Source organism: Schistocerca gregaria, chromosome X (assembly GCF_023897955.1).
Source record: "Schistocerca gregaria isolate iqSchGreg1 chromosome X, iqSchGreg1.2, whole genome shotgun sequence".
In the NCBI taxonomy this organism is placed as follows: domain Eukaryota; kingdom Metazoa; phylum Arthropoda; class Insecta; order Orthoptera; family Acrididae; genus Schistocerca; species Schistocerca gregaria.
Genome location: NC_064931.1, coordinates 303,257,367 through 303,278,567, shown reverse-complemented (window position 1 = coordinate 303,278,567; position 21,201 = coordinate 303,257,367). Strand labels below are relative to the sequence as shown.

The 21,201-nt window shown below is 37.5% G+C and overlaps 1 protein-coding gene across 1 annotated transcript in view; it reads right to left on the bottom strand.

Annotated features, from left to right (window-relative positions):
- Positions 1 to 21,201, bottom strand: part of LOC126298039 (cytosolic carboxypeptidase 6) — a 1,900,625-nt gene that overhangs the window by 663,095 nt on the left and 1,216,329 nt on the right. The window contains exons 8-9 of the mRNA XM_049989358.1: positions 18,101 to 18,212; positions 14,238 to 14,329 (exon numbers count right to left, since the gene is read on the bottom strand). Coding sequence (XP_049845315.1) covers positions 14,238 to 14,329; positions 18,101 to 18,212 — 204 coding nt within the window. The remainder of the gene's footprint in view (positions 1 to 14,237; positions 14,330 to 18,100; positions 18,213 to 21,201) is intronic.

Here is a 21,201-nt window from a genome sequence, read left to right as displayed (position 1 = left end):
GAATACATATAGCGTTTTGGCATTTAATGAATACGGTTGACTCTGATAACTGTTTTTGAACTGGGCAGCGTATACCTGCTGCCCTTTTGGCAGTGTACACGAGCGAACCGGTTCCCATATTAGTTGTTTGTAGTGTTATGTGTGATGTACATTGTGCATACACTGTCTGATCTTAAGTATTTGGATACCTACCAGTAGACGCTATTATGGCGTGTTTCTGCTACCAAGACATTCACCATGTTGAGAAAGAAAATGGAGACTGCCAACAGAAAATTTATTTTGTGAATAAGAGCTTTACTTTCATTTTGTTTAAGAGATGGAATGAAAGTCTCACTCGATAAAGAACACCCTCTAGGATTTAGCTAAGCTCTGAACATACCATAATGTGGTATGCCTGAGACAGGCTTCTTCTATTCCATTAAGAGCATATTCTATCATCAATAGAACACTGGTAACGTTCCTAATTTAAGTTCAAAAAATAGTTACTCGTTTTTTAGTGTATTTTGGGTTTTTCGAAGAAAGCTGTGGGATCACAATGTAATTATAACTGTCATATTATGCGTTGACCTATCTAGGTGTTATCTGTGTCAATAGAGAATGGTGATGTGAGATGTCACGCTTTAACAGAACAGCTATATCATTTGTGTGTATGTAATCATACAGCATTTTGTTAACTCTACCATGGGATATGTGACTATGTATCTCTAATACAACGCAACCAATGAAGAATATCCCAAAAATCTACTTACCTGTAGTCTCTCCTGTCAAAAAGTGCATATAAACTAACGTGTATTCCTATAAGTGACAGTGGTACTGCATTGTATTACCGAAAGTTTTACTCTCCTAAAGACCCTACATACAGTAAACAAGTGCATTTGGGAATTTAAATTTTAACTTTTTATATCTCTCATTTTTAAAGTAGATCCAAACTGAAATTGTAGTTTCCTAGTAGATTATTTCTCGTATCCCCTAATGTAATACACAACCTTGAAGTTATAATTTTTAGCATGTTCAAAAACATGTGATTGCTCTCCCTTAGTACTACAGTAGTTGCTAATATCTTATATTCTCATAATTGTCAAAAATTTTTTTCGTATACTGTGTTTAAGGAAATTTTGTAAGTTATGTTGCAAATCAGAAAATACCCACGGTTTTTTAAGTAGCAGTTTATAGTTTCCCTTCATGGCAATTTGTTTATCCCAACCACACCTTTTCTTACCTTGTTCTCTTCATTTTCCAATTTTCCTCTTGAAGTTTACTTAAAGCAGTAATTTATGTTACAGTAATCGGCTTTCATCTATTTCATACGTTGCTTCTTTTCTTTATGAACTCTGCGTAACATTCTTTATGACAACAGCACTAGTCAATGGCACCTTTTTCTTAAGGCCTCTGGATTAACTGGATGTACAATGTCTTTTCCAACACATGTGACTACAGTAAAATACCCTTTCTTTAAGCACATCCACAGGGGAAAGTAGATTTATAAACAGATCTTTCGTATATCCCATAATGTAGCAAACAACTTGCAGTCCATAATTTTCTACGCATACACTAATGTGGTACCACTCCTTCCCAGCATTTCCATTAATTGACACTATCCCTAATACCCATTCATACCCGATCTTTTTTCCATATTTAATATGTAAATATGTACGCTATAATTAATTAATTATAGTATAAGAATATTCGTCTTTTGATTCGTTACCCTACGAGATGCGGCTTGGTTTCCTTAGCATCCAACAGTGATACGGATTTCCCCACCCAGCTAGAGTATTTGTGAAGCTTAAAATCATTAAAACTGCAACAGGTGCATCAAAATAATTTATTAGTCACTAATACCTTCATGACATTATAATCGCTTCTTCAAATGAATCATCACAGGTGTGGTGGCTCTTCACACTGAGAGCTTCACATTTACAATACGGTTGCAGGCTCAAGTCTTCCTCTTCTTCAAACATGTACAAGGAAAACTTCCATCAGCACAATGCTAGTTGTCAACTACATACCAAGTACACACTAAAACACATGGCGTATGGTGGTGGTTCAGTGTTTTACAACGTTTACACGGTAATAGTGTTTAGGCATCAGTTACCATGGGTTATAGTGGAGGATGAGTGTTTTACAAGGTTTAGGCGTTAATAGGTAGTGTTTCGGCATCAGTTACCATAAATACAACTTCATCCTTTCAGGTTTTTAGAAAATCTATCTCCAGGACCACGTAACTACGGTGAGCGCCATTTCCACTTTTCCATATATTGATAGCACAGAAAAACAATCAACTGCAGCTATCAAAACGTTTTATATAATTTAAAGAATCTAGACATATGTAATAGATAAAAGTAAAGTTCAAGGAACTGACTCATCCAGTTGGAAACTACTAGCTAAACTACAGTTCTTCGTGTGTGTATGCATGTGCACATCACAACTTCCTTCAAATTTTTGGGTAGAGTTAAGAGTTGTATCCACCTGCCATAGACCAGGCAGGTCGACCCACATTAATTGAAGTGTACGGTCCAGAGGAGGATCGACCAGTTTTAGGTCTGGGATAGTGCTCAGAGATGTATCCACGTGTGTCACGTCTGGATTATTGTTTGGTGTATGTGGTCCAGAGTATTGTTTGGAGGTAGATCCATCGATGTAAAATAGCATAATTAGGCTGAGTTAAGCCAGTTACTGGAATATTATTTCCATCTATTACTAACAATTCGGATATTTTTAATATATGAGATGTTTTGATATCTCCAGTTGATCAGCATTCTGTGTTATCAATGTAGAGTTGATATAGAGGTATATTTTGTAGCAATCAATATGAATCTAGCTGTATTTAAGAAGTCTTAAGTCAACAGATGAACCTACAATGTACTAACTACCATTCTAATTCACTAAATTTCCATATCACAATCCATGTGTATACATGAAGGATGGCCTTTACAGCAACCATTATTTTGATCGAAGTTTTTCTGATTAGGGAAGGAAGTGATCCTACAAGCACCTTGTGGGTTCTCTAAGTGGCTGGGAGAATACATCCCACTACTGAATGATAAAGGATCCAGCCACTACTGGTACACTAACATAAGAAAAGAAATAGTCTTATAAAACACCGTCATGAATTATTAAATATACATTAACTCACAGAATATGAAGAAAATCTGGATACGTATGGGGAATATGGGATATTCCATTTACCAGAAATACTAATCACACATTGGTGTCCATTTAGAAAATTTTGGATAGCAGGATGTTTACTACTCTACAAAACATACGAAAGATCTATTTACAAATCCCCATTTCAATATGGATCTGCTTAAGAACTGGGAGACTGTATTGTTCCAAAATGTGGTGGCCTGGACATTGTGTACCTTGTTACAGTGACTTACGGAAAAATTAACATACACTGCTACTGTTGTACAAGTAATGTTTCTGTGGCTGTTAAGAAAAGAAACATCACATGAAATAGACTTAACCTGATCCCTATTAAGAAAATTACACTTTCAACTGCTGTTAATGTGACAAAAACCAGGAAACGCAACAAAATGAAGCAAAAAGACAATAAAACCTGGATCTACTGGGATACACAACTGCCATTGACGAAAAGAATAAATTGGTATTCAACAAAGAAATGTGAAGCATATCTTACAAAGTACTTTAAGCATAGTTACTACAGACTTCTCCGGCTGTTTAACTGCACAATCTCAAAATTTTCAGAAGAAGCACAAAAACAGGCTAACTAAACATGGTTTGAGGCTGACCCTCGACGTGGGCAAATGAAATTCCTTCTGCTGTGACAGAATATTTAAATTGTTTAGAGTAAGGGCTAACGAAAAGAAAGTGCAGAGAGTATAAGTCTCAGATTATTTTATGATCTTGTGACTTCTAAAACAAAAACTCCACAGTAATGGCGATGCTTCTGAGTTACGCCGAAAGATCAACGGTATTTAAAGGAATTCGGTATTATTTCCCAACATGTGGACAGAGCTATTTGCCTCTTGACAAGATTTTTGGCCTTATTGAAAGAGAACAAAGGAAACATGACATAATCACTGTGCCCTCCGAATATTATTAAATTCTGGGTAAGTTTGCGGACGTTAAAGTTTAGAGTAAATACTTGTTTACATACGATATGAAAACAATCTCCAAATCTGTAATGGAAGCCAAATTGCGTTTTACGATATATGAGGCAAAAGTAAGAGGACCTGAGACAAGGTCGCAATATTATTTTCAAAATACTTACCAATACTTTGCTTCACTGTCAGATGTTGAAATAGTGAAACCTCAAAAGAAAAGTCCTTCGATAATGTTTGTAGCACCTCTACTTCCATTAGTGAATCACATAAGCAAAAATAAAGCTGAAGATGTGAAGAAGTTGATGTCTTATTTCGAAACTGATTCATAGAAGAGTAAAGAGTTCAGTTCAGAAGTTGACCAGGGGAGTTCGAATGATACTGAAGTCAAAGTCTGTCTTGGGAAGAAACTTTTCGTTAAAGAGGACTGTGGTTTAGTATTGTTTTGAATTTCACCAAGCATGAAGTTTCACTTTGTATTCAAATATGTACTATTGCTTTACTTGTCCTTTAAATGTATCACGTTAAATTTAAGATACGGTATATGAAACAGATTTTGTTGCTACCTACATCTAAATCTACGTAATAACTCTGCTATTAACAATAAAGTGCCTGGCAGAGAGTTCAATGAACCATCTTTAAACTGTCTCTCTACCTTTCTACTCTCAAACGGTGCGCGGGAAAAACGAGCACTTAAATTTTCCTGTGCGACCCCTGATTTCTCTTATTTTATCGTGATGATAATTTTTCCCTATGTAAGTGGATGTCAACCAAGTGTTTTGCAATCGGAGGAGAAAACTGGTGATTGATATTTCATGAGAAGATCCCGTCGTAAGGAAAAACGCCTTTGTTTTAATGATTGCCATTCCAATTCACGTATCATGCCTGAGCACTATCTCCCCTATTTGTGATAATACAAAACGAGCTGCCCTTCTTTGCGCTCTTTCGATCTCATACATCAATCTCACCTGATGCGGATCCCACACCGCTAAGCATTACTCCAGAATAGGGCCGACAAGCATGGTGCAAGCAGTCTCTTCAGTAGAGCAACAGAGGTCCTATAACACTTCCTTGGGGAACGCCGGATGTTACTTCTGTTTTACTCGATGACTTTCCGTCTGTTACTACGAACTGCGATCTTTCTGACAGGAAATCACGAATCATGTCGCACAACAGAGGCGATATTCCATAGGCATGCAGTTTGGTTAGAGGTCGCTTGTGAGCAACGGTGTCGAAAGCCTTCTGGAAACATAAAAATATGGAATCAATTGGACATCCCCCGTCTATGGCACTCATTACTTCACAAGTATAAGAAGCTAGTTTAGTTTCGCAAGAGCGATATTTTCTCAATCCGTGCTGACTATGTTTGTCAATAAATCGTTTTCTTCGAAGTACTTCATAATGTTCGAAAACGCTAGTGCACATCGACATTAGTGATATGAGCCTGTAATTGAAACGGATTACTCCTATATCGATTGTTAGGTATTGGTGTGATTTGAGCAGTTTTCCAGTCTCTCGGTACAGATCTTTCTGTGAGCGAGGGTTGTATGTCACTGCTAAATATGGAGTTATTGTATCAGCACACTATGGGAATTTGTGTTAATGCGTTAACTTACAAGAAATGAATGAACTTACCAATACATTGTTATCTTCTTATTCTGATATTGTCTACAACATTTAAGATACTTAAGAACCCATGGAATTTCAAAGATGAGAATACGAATTTATAACACCTACCTTAGTAAAATAAAGAAGAAACATGCATAAAAAAGTGGATTTGTTCAAAGAAATCTATATTTTGTTATTTCCTTTCTCAATACAGGCTATCAGTGATTGAATGTCAGTCATTAATTCATCAGTCCCTATCTACACTGATGATAAGTAATGATGTTTTAAAATTTGCAAAGTGTTCAATAAACTAACTCTACACCTCCTCAGTGTAATATTTACATTGAAAGGGTGTACATTGCTTAAAGGAGATGGCTACATACATACCCTTAACAAGTGCGAGGTGTTATGTCTCATAAAAATGTTCCTACAGGTTTTAAATAAATAGAGCAGTCAGTATGTTAGCTATTTTACGTACATGTTTTTAATCGTCTTGTATAACCTGCTAAATTTTCAATTAATACAGCAATATGCATGATGAGGGGGACTCAGAAATGATCCTAATAATAAATTTTAGCCATAAGGATACTAACTTAGATTCTAAATAAATTCCAGATATCAGTGGAAGTGGTCTTTAGGGAGAGGGGGGAACAGGTGGAAGAGCATGCTACATCAGTTGTTTGTATGGCTACTTGTTGTACAAAATAAAATAAAGTGTGCTTTCTCAAAATTAAATGACAGTTCTTTTCACGAGGATGACTTAATAGTTCTTTGAAAAACATCATTAAACCACAGAAGATGCCTTGCAGAAAATAAAGGAGAAACGCGTATGGCAAGAAACTGTGTTTTATTCAGTTGCTGTCAGACGGTTGATAAAGTAAAAATTATCAGTATACCGTAATATCAAAGCATAAGATTTGTAAGCCCTTGCAATGCTTACCATCTTTTAAGATATCATTTGGGAACATCTTTACATGAACCACAGCTTCAGTTCTCACACTTTTCTAATTGCATTTTTTTGTTGCAAGTGAAAAAACCATGCTAATTATGTAACTACATCAAAGGTACACATTACTCAAAACACAGACAAAGCAGAAGGTTTATCTTTTCTTCAAGTTCTTTACTCTATTATCTTTAAAGCAGACTACTTAAAAGATGTTGTTGTATTAACTGTCGTACAAATAATCTTAAGTATCTTTATCAAAAAGTTTGGAAATTAATTCAGGGTTTTCCTTCAAAAAAGGATATTACTTTCAAAGTTAAGTCACAAGAGTAGTCTAATTTTTAGTTAAGCATGTTTTAAGACAGTATATAAAATTTTAGCTCTCTATGTTTAATAGTTTTTAGCCAAACTGCACCAGAACATGCAATAATTTAACTTTGAGGAAATTTGAGTTAAAGTTAAAACTTGCTTTATCTATTAAACTTGTATGGCAGTAATGCATCTCAGGTACTTATTCATCTCGGTTCTTTTGTTGTTCTTCCTCTCTTCCCTTTTTAACACTTCGTCTCATTCTCGCTTCTTTGGTGGTTTTAAACAATTATTTTTATGCTTCGAAGACCCTCCTTCAGTCAATGACTATTAGAGCTCTATGCAGGCACTCCCATCAGATCCCTAATATTAATCTTCGACACTGCACCGTCATTGAAACAGACAACTGCATCTAGCACACCTATTTTCAAAGTATTTAGACCTACTAGAACAGTTTTCTGTATCCGTTCCCATATAAAGTTGTTAAAACTTTCATTGCCTTATGAGTCCAACCATGTAAAAGTTTCTCTAATACTCTTGTGTCACTAAGATTCCGATATGTATAGGTCTTATAATTTCCGATATAGCAAATGGCAAAGAATGTTTATGATCGTAGCTCTCACCTTAAGTAACAACCCACTGGTAGCCAGATCATAAATCTCTGCCAGGTGGGCAGAGTGCCTGACATGGGTTGTCAACTGTGGAGGATTTATCAAAGGAGGTAGCCCATACTGTTTTTTTCATTCCCTCAATATCATTTTCAAATGGAATAAGAATCTCACGCATACAATTACTTCGTTGTAAACTAAATAATCGCGCCAAAACAAGAGGAAAAATGAGTAAACTCTGTATAAACAAAAGATAAGCAACTATAAAGGTTTCGCAGGTTAGCCAACTCTAGCGACTACAAAGTCACAAAAACCAAACAAATGAGAGAAAAACTTTACATTTAGCAGAGCCGACTGCATGCTATGGGGACGTCGTGGTGCGTGCATCCAATTTACATTCCTTTAATTTGGTCCAATTTCTGTGGTATATTTTTTTGCAAGTAAATTTTTCTGTTTCAGAAAATTCCAGGGAACTTTTTTAAGACAAAAATTAAAAACTCGATTTCTGACAGTTATTCACACACGAGTCTCCTTGAATATGAGTCAACCAGTTGTGTGTAAATTATCAGTTCCATAAAACTTAAGCTTTTATAATACTGTACCATGACCCACACAAACACCTTCAAAAGATCACGAAAAGAATCAGTTGGCCGTATTTTATTATGTGTGACTGAACGACTTAATCCAGCTGTTCCTGGTGCATTTAGAAAGTGATTGTTAGAGGTACTCACGACTTGTGAACTATCTTTCACAACATTGTCATTTAGTTTGTTATGCAATCTTGTACACTGACTGGCTGTCCTTTCTCCTGTTTGACAATATGCCATAGAGTTTTAATTTTATTAGCCACACTGTCTATTTGTGTAAGGGAATATGTAGTTCTGGGTATTTCAGTTAATTTATCTGTATTTTTATATCTGTCAGGATGCCAATACTTCTGGAAAATTTAATGAAAATCCTTAAAATAGTATAGAATTATTTGTAGTATGCAAATAATGTCGAATCCTGGCTTACTTTGTTCTTTATATCAATTTCTATCTTCTTCTTACATGAGATTTTAATTCCCTCAGTTACGCATAGATTACTTGTGAGGTTTCGTTTTTTTTTTTTGTGATTTGAAGGGTAAATTTTTAGGAAAGCTACTTTCAAATATAGACACAAATTCACTATGAAGCATCACCCATAGTATATCTTTTAACTTACTCTTATAATACTGTATCCTGTTCTCATCAATATGCCTAACTGCTTTGTATGAACCTGCTTAATTGCTGTAAAGTGTTATACTGTACACTTCCATTAATAAATGATCAGATAGTAATGGTCCTCCTAACTTTCTACACATGTATTGCAAAATTAGCTACTGAAATTCAGTTGAAACACCTAAATTATAATTTCGGTTTCATCGTATCTGCCGGACAGCTGAATCATGCATCTAGATGTCTTATAAATAGCTGAAAGCTTCCTAGAGAGCCCCTGTAAGCTTTTACAATCTCCAGAAAAGTATTCCGTAGTTAGAACTCACAAGGTCACGCCTTCTGATCTACACAAAATCTCTTTGTATCTATATTTATTACTATGTGTACAATTCTCCTTCTTCTTCCACATTAACTCTACATAAAAATGGTCTTAGTTTACAATCCCTGATATCGAACATCTCCATCCTCGTGGTTACCTGGTGTCCGGAGAGGCTCAGAACAATTATCTCTATCGAATTTTCCACGTCTTCTAGACAAGAAAGATGCAAGAATCTCATCTACCTTCTATATCAGCCCCTTAATGTTCTAATGATGCCAATTAATTTTATTATTCTGGAAACTATCACATAAGTTATGGTCCTGTTCTGTTCTAATTTCTTTTGAGACTATCTGTATATGACCTACAACTCACCTAAAAATTGTGCCCATCTGACTCCAATAATCACAGGGATTGTGTATTGTGGGTGTTTGTGCAGCCCATCCACCCCACACGCAAGACGTTCTACAAGATGCTCAGCTAATCCGTCCTTTCCTCCTATTCAGACAATGGCTGTGTTTTTTGGGTTCCCTCCTCTCAATTGTAGAGACAGGTTCAGCACAGACCTTAGACTGTGTTTCAGTCGTTATCTAACCTCTCAGCTCTAATTTTGCATCCCTGACAGTTGTACAAATGCTAGCCTGGTCATGTTGCTACAGATCCTCCATAAATCCAACAATACTCTGTTTTGTTGCTGCACCTATTTCCTCCAGATTACGTTTAATGCTATACTCTAAGCTGCAAGCCATGGATTTTGTTGTTGCTCCTACTACAAGTATCTGATCCTCTTCACCAAATCCTCTGCGCATAACTCATACGTTCTCTGTCACATGACTAAGCTTTTAACTATGTCTTAAGAAGCTTCGGACTCGATATTCTACACCTAGCTTTTCCTGTATCATTGAATCTACACCCCTATCAAGACTACTACGGAGCAGGACTTGTTTCTTTCTACTTGACTTTTTAGCTGTCCTAGCACTAATATTTTTCATAGAAGCCGGCTGCACTCTACTTTCCTTAAAATAGGGGCTGTTCTGCTATTTCATGTAAAAAAAAAAGACAAAAAACGATTGCTAACCTGTATATTTAGGGTGATTTCTGAGGTTTTCTCCTTTGGCTTGTTCTTGTCACTTCTTGTAGCACCCATCGTCTCTTTCATCCTCAACCCACCTAATTCAATACGTCATTGTCTAATTCTGCATGAACTGCATAAATCTTTTTTCCATGTCCCACGATTCTTTTCTTTTGACTACATAATCAGCAATTCCATGGTAGAGTATCATCTGGTACTCTTCTGGCTACCTCACTGCAGTCACTCCAGTGATATACGAACTTACAGAATTACACGTTCCTCTCATACTAACTTAAAACGTAGTTTTATAGATACCCCAGCAGCTCTCTTTCATACATGGTGTAACATGAAGTTCAGTGCGAGTCTTCGGAACAATCTCTTATTGATCAATCCAGCCTTTCAGTGTGTATCTGACTGATGATATCCTTTGAGGCTCATCTTCCAGACCAATTTCTTGACAGTCAAACAGTACGCAAGAATATATTTCACGGAAATATTTAGAGAAGCACTACCAGAATGTTCGCAGTAAACGGAAACGGGGCATCGTGTGCTCATTTCGTGTCACTACTTCAATGTGTGAAAATTAATTTCCTATGTCTGTGAAAGTTTGTCTAGCACGAATGAAGTACGAGGGTCTCAGTGCGAGTTAGTTTTGATTTCCAACAAGGTGATCGGGAATACATGACAACGACTACTGGATCTATATCGGTGATGCATTTCAGCAATAAGGATTTTAACTAATTAACATGAGCCCAAGTGTGAGATACTTAGCCGCTCTAAGAGAGCATGAAGGAAATACGCGTTTCACAATATAAATTCTTAACAAAAAGCAATACTAGTACAGTGGATCTTAACCCTAGAAATGTACATCAGGGTCACTCTGACCTTGGAGTTTTTTGTTGGTTACTAGTAAAGGATAGATGATCGCCATTGTGAGGCATTGTTGTTTTATTAATTGGACAGAAATACTTATTCAAGATCACTGTGGCACTGGAGTACATTTTGTAACTATTTTCTCGCCGAGTGCGAAGTTCATTCAGGGGAATATGGCATGCTGGAACGACATTATACTAACGGAAGTGCTGTACGGGAGCACTGCCAAAAGAACTCAGCTCTGAAACTATCGTAAGTGATTTTAATGATAAAAGTGATTCTCAAGCTGATACTCCTTCAGCAATAATAGGCAATGGCGAAACTGCTGAATTCCAGACAGGGAAACTGCTGTTTTTCAGACAAGGATGAAGGAAATACTGTAGTCCAAGGTAGGAAAGGCTATGTTGGAACGTAGCTGTTTCTAAAAGAAAATGCCTGCCACTTGCCCATACCAATGTAGTCCATATTCAAAGAGTGTAGATACAATGAATGAATCGATTTATGAATAACTGAGAACACCTCAAAATATTTGTGTAATATGTTAAATGAACTGCGTCTTCATGTCATTAAACAGCAAATAAAGTCTTTAAAAACCATCCTCGCGGATAGCCAATGACGTCTTCAGATACACACCACGCTCGAACTATCAGGGGATTCGGCGAAATGCAGCGAGTAGTGAGGATAAAGGGCAAGCCACTGTGTCCAGACGGCGCAGTGCTCAGTGCATCTGTCTCCTAAGTAAGAAACTCAGGTTCTGATTCCAATCCGGAACAAATTTTCAACTTTCCCCGTTCATTTATATCAATGTCCGCTGGCAGCCAATGGCTGTTTGTGTGTTAATTCATAGTGGCTGTTGGATCAAAATTGCATCTCTCCTTTCGGACATGTCCGAAAGTACCGACAACATATATATATATATATATATATATATATATATATATATATATATATATATATATATATATATATAATTAATGATGCCTGAGGAGAAGTAGAAAACGTGAAGTCTTGTTATCCTTTTCAGAATTTCTATTCAGACTGTTTACCGTTGATGTCAGTGCAATTGATTAGAAATAAAAGTTTTGCACAACGTATTTATTTAAAGCATGGTATATTTTAAAGAAGGAAAACTCTAAGTCATTATTTAGCTGTAGTTTTGGAATGAGCTGGCTTTAGAAATATTACAATGAAGGACGCGAGTAGCTGTGCAAGCAAGTTTAAGGGCAAGCATGGTAATGCGTAGGTGTCACAGTTTACATTATACTGTCAGTATCATAGTTCAAGCCGCTTACCACTCAGTTCAAAATGAACCATTGCTGCAAACCTACGAAGTACGTTATCAGCGAGGAGATTTTCAGTGTATCTGTTTCAGCGTTTATGTGAATGTAAAAAATTAGACATTCGCATATGCACTTATCACAACTCTCCCTACGAAACTTGTTGCTGTACCTGCAATCCCTGCGACGTCGGCGGGGACTAAAGTTTACTCTCGCATTTTTTGTATCCCATGTAAATGGATGGCAAATTTAAAATCCTGCCAGTGAATGTATGCCGAGAAACAATGGGAACACACAATACTACAAGGTATACTAACTATTATCACTCTCTCGTGAGCCACTCTACGCTTAATCCTGAAAGATTCGACACCCTGTATTGGGTGGCGGGAAGCAGAGAAGGGGGAAGGTGGAGGTATGTTGGAGAGGGACTTTACCTGAGCTTTTAAGCATTATACCCATAAATCGTCAACGTTCTCGCTAGGCCCACTTTCTGGAAATATTCACACCCAGAATGAATGATTCTCATAGAGATGAACAAATCGAATTTGTCTCTCAGAAATGGGTTCCATGATTCCTTACAGTACAGTCGGTTTTTCATACTTAGTTGTTTTGCACTCATTGTTAGAATGTTATTACTCTCCTTATCTTCTAGCATTTGACAATGATAACTAGTATTACGAAAGTATTCACTGACTGCGAATCCTGTTTCCATCAGCTGTATTAGATATATGCATACTACCTGATCGTGACGCATGAAAATATGTGCCTCACCGAAACTCGAATCCGGGATACTTGCTTATTGTGAGCAGTCGCATTTATCATTTCGGCTATCTCTTTTTCAGTTAATAATTATTTAATGGAAAAACTATCTTTTTATAAAAATGAAAAACTCATATTTCACAAAACAGTTACTGTTACATAGTATGACAAGGTTTCCACACAAAAACAAGCGATTTGGGGAAAACTGCACAAATCGGATTTGAAGCTGGAGTGCCTACTTATTTAGTCCAAACACGGAAATCTGATAAGAATTCGTGAATGAATAAGCAGTTACGGGAAGTATCCGTGCATGCTCCTGGACCGATCCTAACCTCCGTATGCCATGCTATCTACACCCCCTACTGCTCGCCAATTACGTATTCTACGCAACAGGGAGATCGGGACTACAAGGTATCGGGGTCAATATTATTATCATCGTTTTGCCTATCGGGTATTGGAATACTTATTAATGTTTTATAATATCTCTTCCTTTAGACATACAGGTCCAGATGAACAGGCATTGTAAAATAAAAATAAATAACGGTAACTACATTTACATACATGCACCACAATCTTTCTCGCAACCACGACAGCTACGACCTCATGATGCGCCGGACGGCTCTTCGTAATACAAATATTCGCAGCCACAGAAAGTGTCGATGGCAAGACAATTGTTCCCCACATCGTTAGTATATGTGAAATCGGGATTCGTCACAGAGATATTTATCATCAAATTTTTTCCATCCTAATTTGGGGACTGTTAACTTACGCAGAGACGGCAGACCAATTCGTTGTTTCCCGGACGATCTGTTCATTGAAACAAAGGTGAATGCCTCGTCTTTATCCACACTACTTTCTTCAAAGTGACAAACCATTTCATTGAACTGATTGTTTGAAAAAGTGTAAAAACAGCAGCAAATATAATGTGCTCCAATGTAACTGTTCTAGGAGACTATATTCATACCTTCGGTGACGAGAAGGAACTCAAATTTTATGAGCTCTGGTAATATCTCCTCTACCGCACATCCAAACATTCTGGACACTTTTAAATTTTTCTAAAAATGATTGTTTTCCTAAATAAATTCCTCTCTACAGTTAAAACAACTTGATCTACAGCATGGCTGATTAGAAGGCAAACTGTGGAACCCAAAACGTAAACCTGTATAGCTGTCGAGAAATATGAGTGCAAAATAATATTTACGCGAAGTTACTTACCTGTAAACGTCGTTATAAGTATTTCCGTAGATAAAAACACCTTGCAAACTTGAATGGGCGTGGACATCGAGAACGAAGTCCAGGTCCACGTCCTGAAAGCATCAGAAAAGTACCAAATATAATCCTCAATGTTTGTTGGCTTTTAACTGAAACTGAAGATACATTTAGCTTTCATGCGTCTTTAACAAATCTGTCATAAAGTAAGATGATAACATTATAACGACTATGAAAACTCGTTCATGGGCATGTCAAACATTGCTGACATCAAACTAAGGACGCTTTCAGGTTATAGGCCTACTCTACATAATTAACATATTTTATCGTCCATTGCTAAGCATTCCTGCATCACCCGACATGTCTACTTTTTTTAACAATATTATTAGTGCCTAAGATTATACTTGTATCAGAGATATAGTTTAAGAAGCCTATGATAAATACGAGTATTTCAGACGCGGAGCACCGATGGCTGTCTGACTAATTTCACATTTACAAAGAATACATCTTGAAAAATATAAGATGAGGGTTGAAAGCTAAGCAACATTCAGGCTATAGAATAGGTTGTTCAACATGACATGAATACAAAGAAGAATACATTTTGTAATCAAATTATCGGGTATGTCACACATGACAAAACTATTTCTCTGGTACTGATCAATCGAAGACGGCTCTAGAGGAAAGCGCTAATCCACTAGAGCCTGTTTTTCGTTACGACGTGTTGTGTGATTGATTAAACTGAAAGACAAGGATAGAAGTACAACAAGACAAAAGTTTATGCAGCAGGCGTCATATTCCAGCGTTACGCATGGAACTATTTATTATCTAACTGAATATTAAGATCAGTGCATGAGTGCTAAGCGTGTGCTTGGCTTTTAATTAAATAGTTGTTCTAGCAGTTAACGTAATCTCTGAAGACGAGTATTGCTAATACTATAATGACATGGAAGAAACATACAAAATAAGCAACATATTTACGGAAAAACGGAAAAAAGAAATTTGTTTGTTGTGGTCAAGGTGCATTCCATTTCTTACATTCTGGATAATGTGCAAGTCATCTAAGCTAAAAGATTCTCCATACTGCTGAAGGCGAAATCAGTTTCCTCTATATTACACACATTATTATCTCATCAAGAACAAAACAACCACTCTATCATTTCTTTCGTAGGTTATAGAATTAGCAGCTTCTGTAACTTGAATTTTATTCGTTCTGGAGAACTTTTCTATTTTCACGACTCGAGAACTTTACTGAGATTTAAATGTGGCACTTACTCAGTAGTTTATATCCGACAGAACGTCCCATTACAAAATGTGTCTCTTCGCTATTATGACTCATTTGAAAGAGAATAACATTCCGTCTACCAGATGATTACGAAACAAAATTAAAACTTGATTTAATATGCAAAGCCTGGTTTGTAATATATGAGACGAATATTTTGCTTAAAGCGACAAGAACCATTTGACAATAAACTTTATTTCTTATTTATCTTCTGTAGACTGGCTTGGTTTAAAGTGGGACCGTAATTAAGAACTGCATGGAATCGTGCTGTCGTAATTGAAAGTTTCCTTGATCGGATTTTCTCAATTAGGAAACCAATCGTGAGACTGAACAACAGACTAGGAGCAACTCGAAAGCAAACCCGTGTCGGCTAACAAGACCTTTCCCCGCGAGCCACAAAGCTGGCACATGTCTTAGCACCAGTTTCATTACATTGACGACAACTGATGGTCTAAGACATCTCTCTGAGATGTACATGGCAATTAAACTTATTTCTAAGTTTGCTATTCGAATATTTGAGGATTTCAGTGTCCCACCTAAGGACAAATGCTTCTGCGAGTATGTAAGTGCAACGCTGCAGTTACACGAACATTTCTGTTCTAATATGATTTAATGAAATTTCAGGCATTCAGTCACATACTGAGAGAAAAAGTAGAACTGATACCAAAAACTTTATCGACGCTTTATTTCCAACGTCATCTAAATATAAGCTAAATGCCTGTAATCCCTCGGGGATGAAGTGTTCCGTGCATAGTGGACTCGATATATCGTCACGTACAAACGTGTCAACGTCAAGCGTCTTGCCAGTCCCATACTGCACCGTGACCACGACGGTTAGTACATCTGACTCCATTCTCATCGCATGCCAAGTGAAAGTATTTCACTTTCCCTGCATAATGGATTCTTTTTCTCCAATCGGGCAGCTATCCCTGATCACGAGTTGGCTTAAAATTCTTATCGATAACGGAGACCTTCGAGAAAGAATACCGTGTCTGCTTCGTATTTCCCTTAGGACACCACCGCTGATCTTTGACCGTCGAGCATCTCAATCATACACTACTACTGAAATTCATATTGACATTTTGGCCCGACAATTATTCTTCACGAAGATGAATAAGGTTTATGCTGTTGAAAACCATGTAGCCTGGATGATGTTTTCCACAGCAGCTTTACCAACAACCACTTGTGATTCCTTCTGGATTGTAAAAATTTAATATAGGTTGCTTAGTGACCTGGATAACCATTCAGCTAATTGCGATGCTCTCGGCGCTGTTTCCCAGGACACTAAATTTACCATAAGCTGCAGAGTTTCTTTAAAATACCTATCTCAAATTCTCCCACGTCACATTCAGTCCTGTGAGTCAACTAATGGAAATTAGCAGAATTGTTTAAACAATCTTCAGGATGAACTGAACCATTAATGTGCGAATTATGTAGTCGGTCACAGCTTGAGTAATTTGTTTTAACGATCGGAAAAAGAATGTTTCTGACTGCACAAGGTTGTAATGGACCACTTATTTATATGATGTAGCACCACAGATGGTGTTAATGTCTTGAAAAATTCATATACTATGGTCTATGATGGGACTGGGGAAGGGACAAAAAGAAGTCGTTGGTGTGCGGAATCCTGCCAAAAATGAACATGAACTGACTGGTAGAGCCCCTAGGTACATATCACAACGTATAAAACAACAAGGATAATTGAGAGAGTGGATAAAAACTTTATTCTCCTTTTCAATGCACGCACTGAGACTGGTACTAATAGATATGAACTGTCAACATAAGATTAAGACGACTCTACAAAATGTAAGTGATTTATTCCAATGAAGAACTAAACTTTCATTCTTGCCTCAGTTTGGGATTCTGCCGTCTATACTGAGAGTTGGGAACAACTCCCAATTTCGCAATCGTCAGAAGCATGCTAAAGAATAACATATGTGTTGTTGTCACGGAAAAAATTATACTATTAAGTATGGTTGATTGATTGATTCAGGGGAAGGGACCAAACAGCGAGGTCCCATCGGATTAGGGAAGGATGGGGAAGGAAGTCGGCCGTGTCCTGTCAAAGGGACTATCCCGGCATTTGCCTGAAGCGATTTAGCAAAATCACGGAAAACCTAAATCAGGATGGCCGGACACGGTTTGAACCGACGTCCTCCCGAATGCGAGTCCAGCGTGCTAACCACTGCCCCACCTCGCTTGGTTCATTAAGTATGCTTGTACCAGTTGTGGTGAAGCGAATTTTATCAGAAACCAGTTATACAACTGTATAATTGCAGGAAGATTCGTGAGAAACAGGTTATACTGCCGCAAAGGAGCAGACACTAGAAATCGTCACGAAAAGTCTTTCTAAATAGCAATGACGGGACTTGTGACTTTTCTGGACAAAGAGCAGATTTCGATCAAAGTGAAAGGTGAAGGCTTTAAGTATGTTAAAAAACCGAAAAACTAACTATAGTGAATTTTGGTTACACGCCGAAAGAGTGGTAACCAAACGGTGGGAACGATGTGGCCTGAGTACCATAGGTGACTTTAGTAAAAAGAAATGATACGTACTTAATTCTATAGAGAAATATACTGTTGTGCAAACCTTGTTCTGGTCCAGTTCGGTGAGCATGGTGTGCACTGCGTGCAGCTCGGGGTGAGCCCAGCGAGAGATCTGATGCCACGTGCGGTTCAAATCGAACCCTGTCAGCGTTGACCTGTGCACGACAATATGACAAAGAATGTATCGTTCGGAATTCGAAGCCTTCTTCTATGAGATACATAATGCGACAGTGCGCTCTCTTCTATTTAATAAATGACTATTATAGTTAAACAATATAGGGAAACAGGAAACTATTGTAACATGTTTGCGATCGTTTGCTACCTTATGTTCACTCTTAGAACTGATGGATGTGCTGAGAAAGTGAGCCATAACATTATTTAAGAACTGTCATCTACATCTATACATTGCTATCACTAACATTTCCCCCTCCCCCGCTCATTACATTCTGTGAACAGTGGGTGGGAAGACCGACAATCGGTAAGCGGTCACATGATATATCGTGTCACTGGTTTATACGTTACTGTGATGTCAGGGGACGTATGAGGGAGAAATTAATGTTACTCGTCTTACAACGTAATCTCACATCTTTTCTGCAGTGAAACTCTCCGTAATGAATAACGCCTGTCTTGTTGCTTGTGACATCGGTGTTCCTTGAGCATCTCTTACTAAGAGACCATGTGATGAAATGCGCCTCTCTTCGTTTGATTTCCTCCATCTGTCTAACGTGATAAGTGTCCTAACCCGATGAGAAAAACTCACGAACAGGTGGAACTAGCGTTTCGTAAGCTACTTCTGTTGTGAATGAATTACAGTTCCGTAAGATTCTTTCAATGACTCTCAGAATTGTATCTGTATTTCGTACAACTATTTTTATATGGTAATTCCATTGAAGATTACTCCGGGCGCTTACTTTTACATATTTTACGGATGCTTTTATTCCCAGTAATTTTTCCGCCAGTACTGCAATCTGACAGTAAAGGATGTGTTAGCTTAATTTTGTGCTATACGTAACGCTTTCTTATCTTTCGGGTTAACTACTAGTGCGTCTACCAATTCTTAATCCTTTGTAGTTTTTCTGGTGTTGCAAACTTCTTACTGACAGTAGCATCATCCACGAGAAGCCTCGTTCAGATTCCTATGTTATCCAGTACGTCGTTTACATATACTGTAATCAGTAACACCCATATAACATTACCTTGGCGTATTCTAGAAATTACGTTTACAGCTAATGATTTCGAACTGTTAAGAACAACGTATTAAGTTCTATTCGCAATGAAGTCCTGGTTCGACACTCGGTAAGATCGTACTTTATTCAACAAACGACAATACGGAAGTGAGATGTATCACCCATGGAAATGAGGAAACATGGCATTAACCTGGGCGCCGTCTTCTATGGCGCTCAGTGTCGAACAGGGCGTAAGTTTCACACAAATTAACTTTGCAGGTTCTATATTGATTACTAAAGAGTGGATTTTAATGACCCAGAAGGTTCATATTTGATGAGCATTAAATGTTTTCCATAATACTGCAAGAGACCGACTTCGGTTGTATGGGTTTGTACTTATGTTCATCCGTCCGGCGACACTTGTTAAAAGCAGATGTGGCCTGAGATATTTTTCAATAAATTTAGGGGTCAGAAGCATAGGGTACGACTGAAAATTTACAGAAGAATGCCATAAATGCGGAAAATACTTGTGACAAAAAGATACAACTTAAATCCGTCTCCGTGCTGCGCCATTACAAATTAAAAGTAAACTAGTTGCAAGATGTCACGAAACATTTACGTTCATGTAAGGTTCTACTGATATTTTGTGTTGCATATTGTCTAACTAACCGTTTTGTAATACATGATAAGAAGAAAGTGACCCTGGTGGTGCGAAATATGATCAATAATGTTAGTGCGAAATGTTGTACATAATAGAATAGTTCATTAAAAAGTATTCTTTCTTAATTTGTTTCACTATTGTAAACCACAAAAGGCATGATATTCATGTGGCATTACATACATGTTTTGTTATGGATCTGCATAGCAATTTTATGATAACTCATTTGACAACAACCAAAGAAAAGCATTATAATATATACATAAATCACATTCTTCTTGTTTCACGATATTCTGGAAGCAAAGGGATACAAGTGCATGCCGATTTTATGAACTGTGTTATAAAACTGATCATTTATATTAACCTGTTATTCAAACATGCAAACAGAGAGCGCTACGAAGTATATTTATGTCTAATATACACAAAAAATTGAAATTCCATTTTGCAATATCATGATAATTCTCAAACCTTGAGATCTTTAACTTCTGTTTTCTCAAAACTACTAGACGCCTTCCTATTCGCCTTTGCTTCTAATCTCCTCAATTGGCACTCTTCTTTGCTGCAGTGAGCAACGATATACTTGCTTGAAGGGGATTTAGTTCTTTCGCATAATCTGCGTAGAATCCTGCAAGTAGCTCTATCGGTCCAGAAAGCTTTTGACTGCTGAGCGATTTTAGTAGAATTCTCTTATTTCACCGTCACTTACCTCCATATCCAGACGAACCGTGTTAAGCTCTTCTGCACACGTAAGCCAACTTTATTATGATAAGCTCTGTCATCGTTTCTGGTTTGAATCATAATAGGAAATTTCGTTAGTAGTCGATGAATATATAACTGATTAAATCGTTCTTTCTGCGATCTGTACGCCTTAATTCGATTTCCTAATGTATTACAGCGTACATTTTCCTGAAAATGGAAGATTCATTCTGGAATCAACTTCGATATAATAGTTAAGATTGTTGTGGTTGGCAGGAGAGCCAACACCGTGTTACTAGAGGAGACCGAAAGGCACGCGTTTTAGCTCACGCAGGCTGGCGTGAGGTCTGGAACAGGACAAGAAAATTAGAATTTAGAAACAACGGACGTAGCTGGTGGAATACTTAACTTTAATCCATTAAGGATGAACGTCGCTCTGGACGGTACATATTTCACAATATCAATAGTAGCTGATTATGGGGCCTTGCTAGGTCGTAGCAAATGACGTAGCTGAAGGGAATGCTAACTATCGTCTCGGCGAATGAGAGTGTATTTAGTCAGTGAACCATCGCTAGCAAAGTCGGCTGTACAACTGGGGCGAGTGCTAGGAAGTCTCTCTAGACC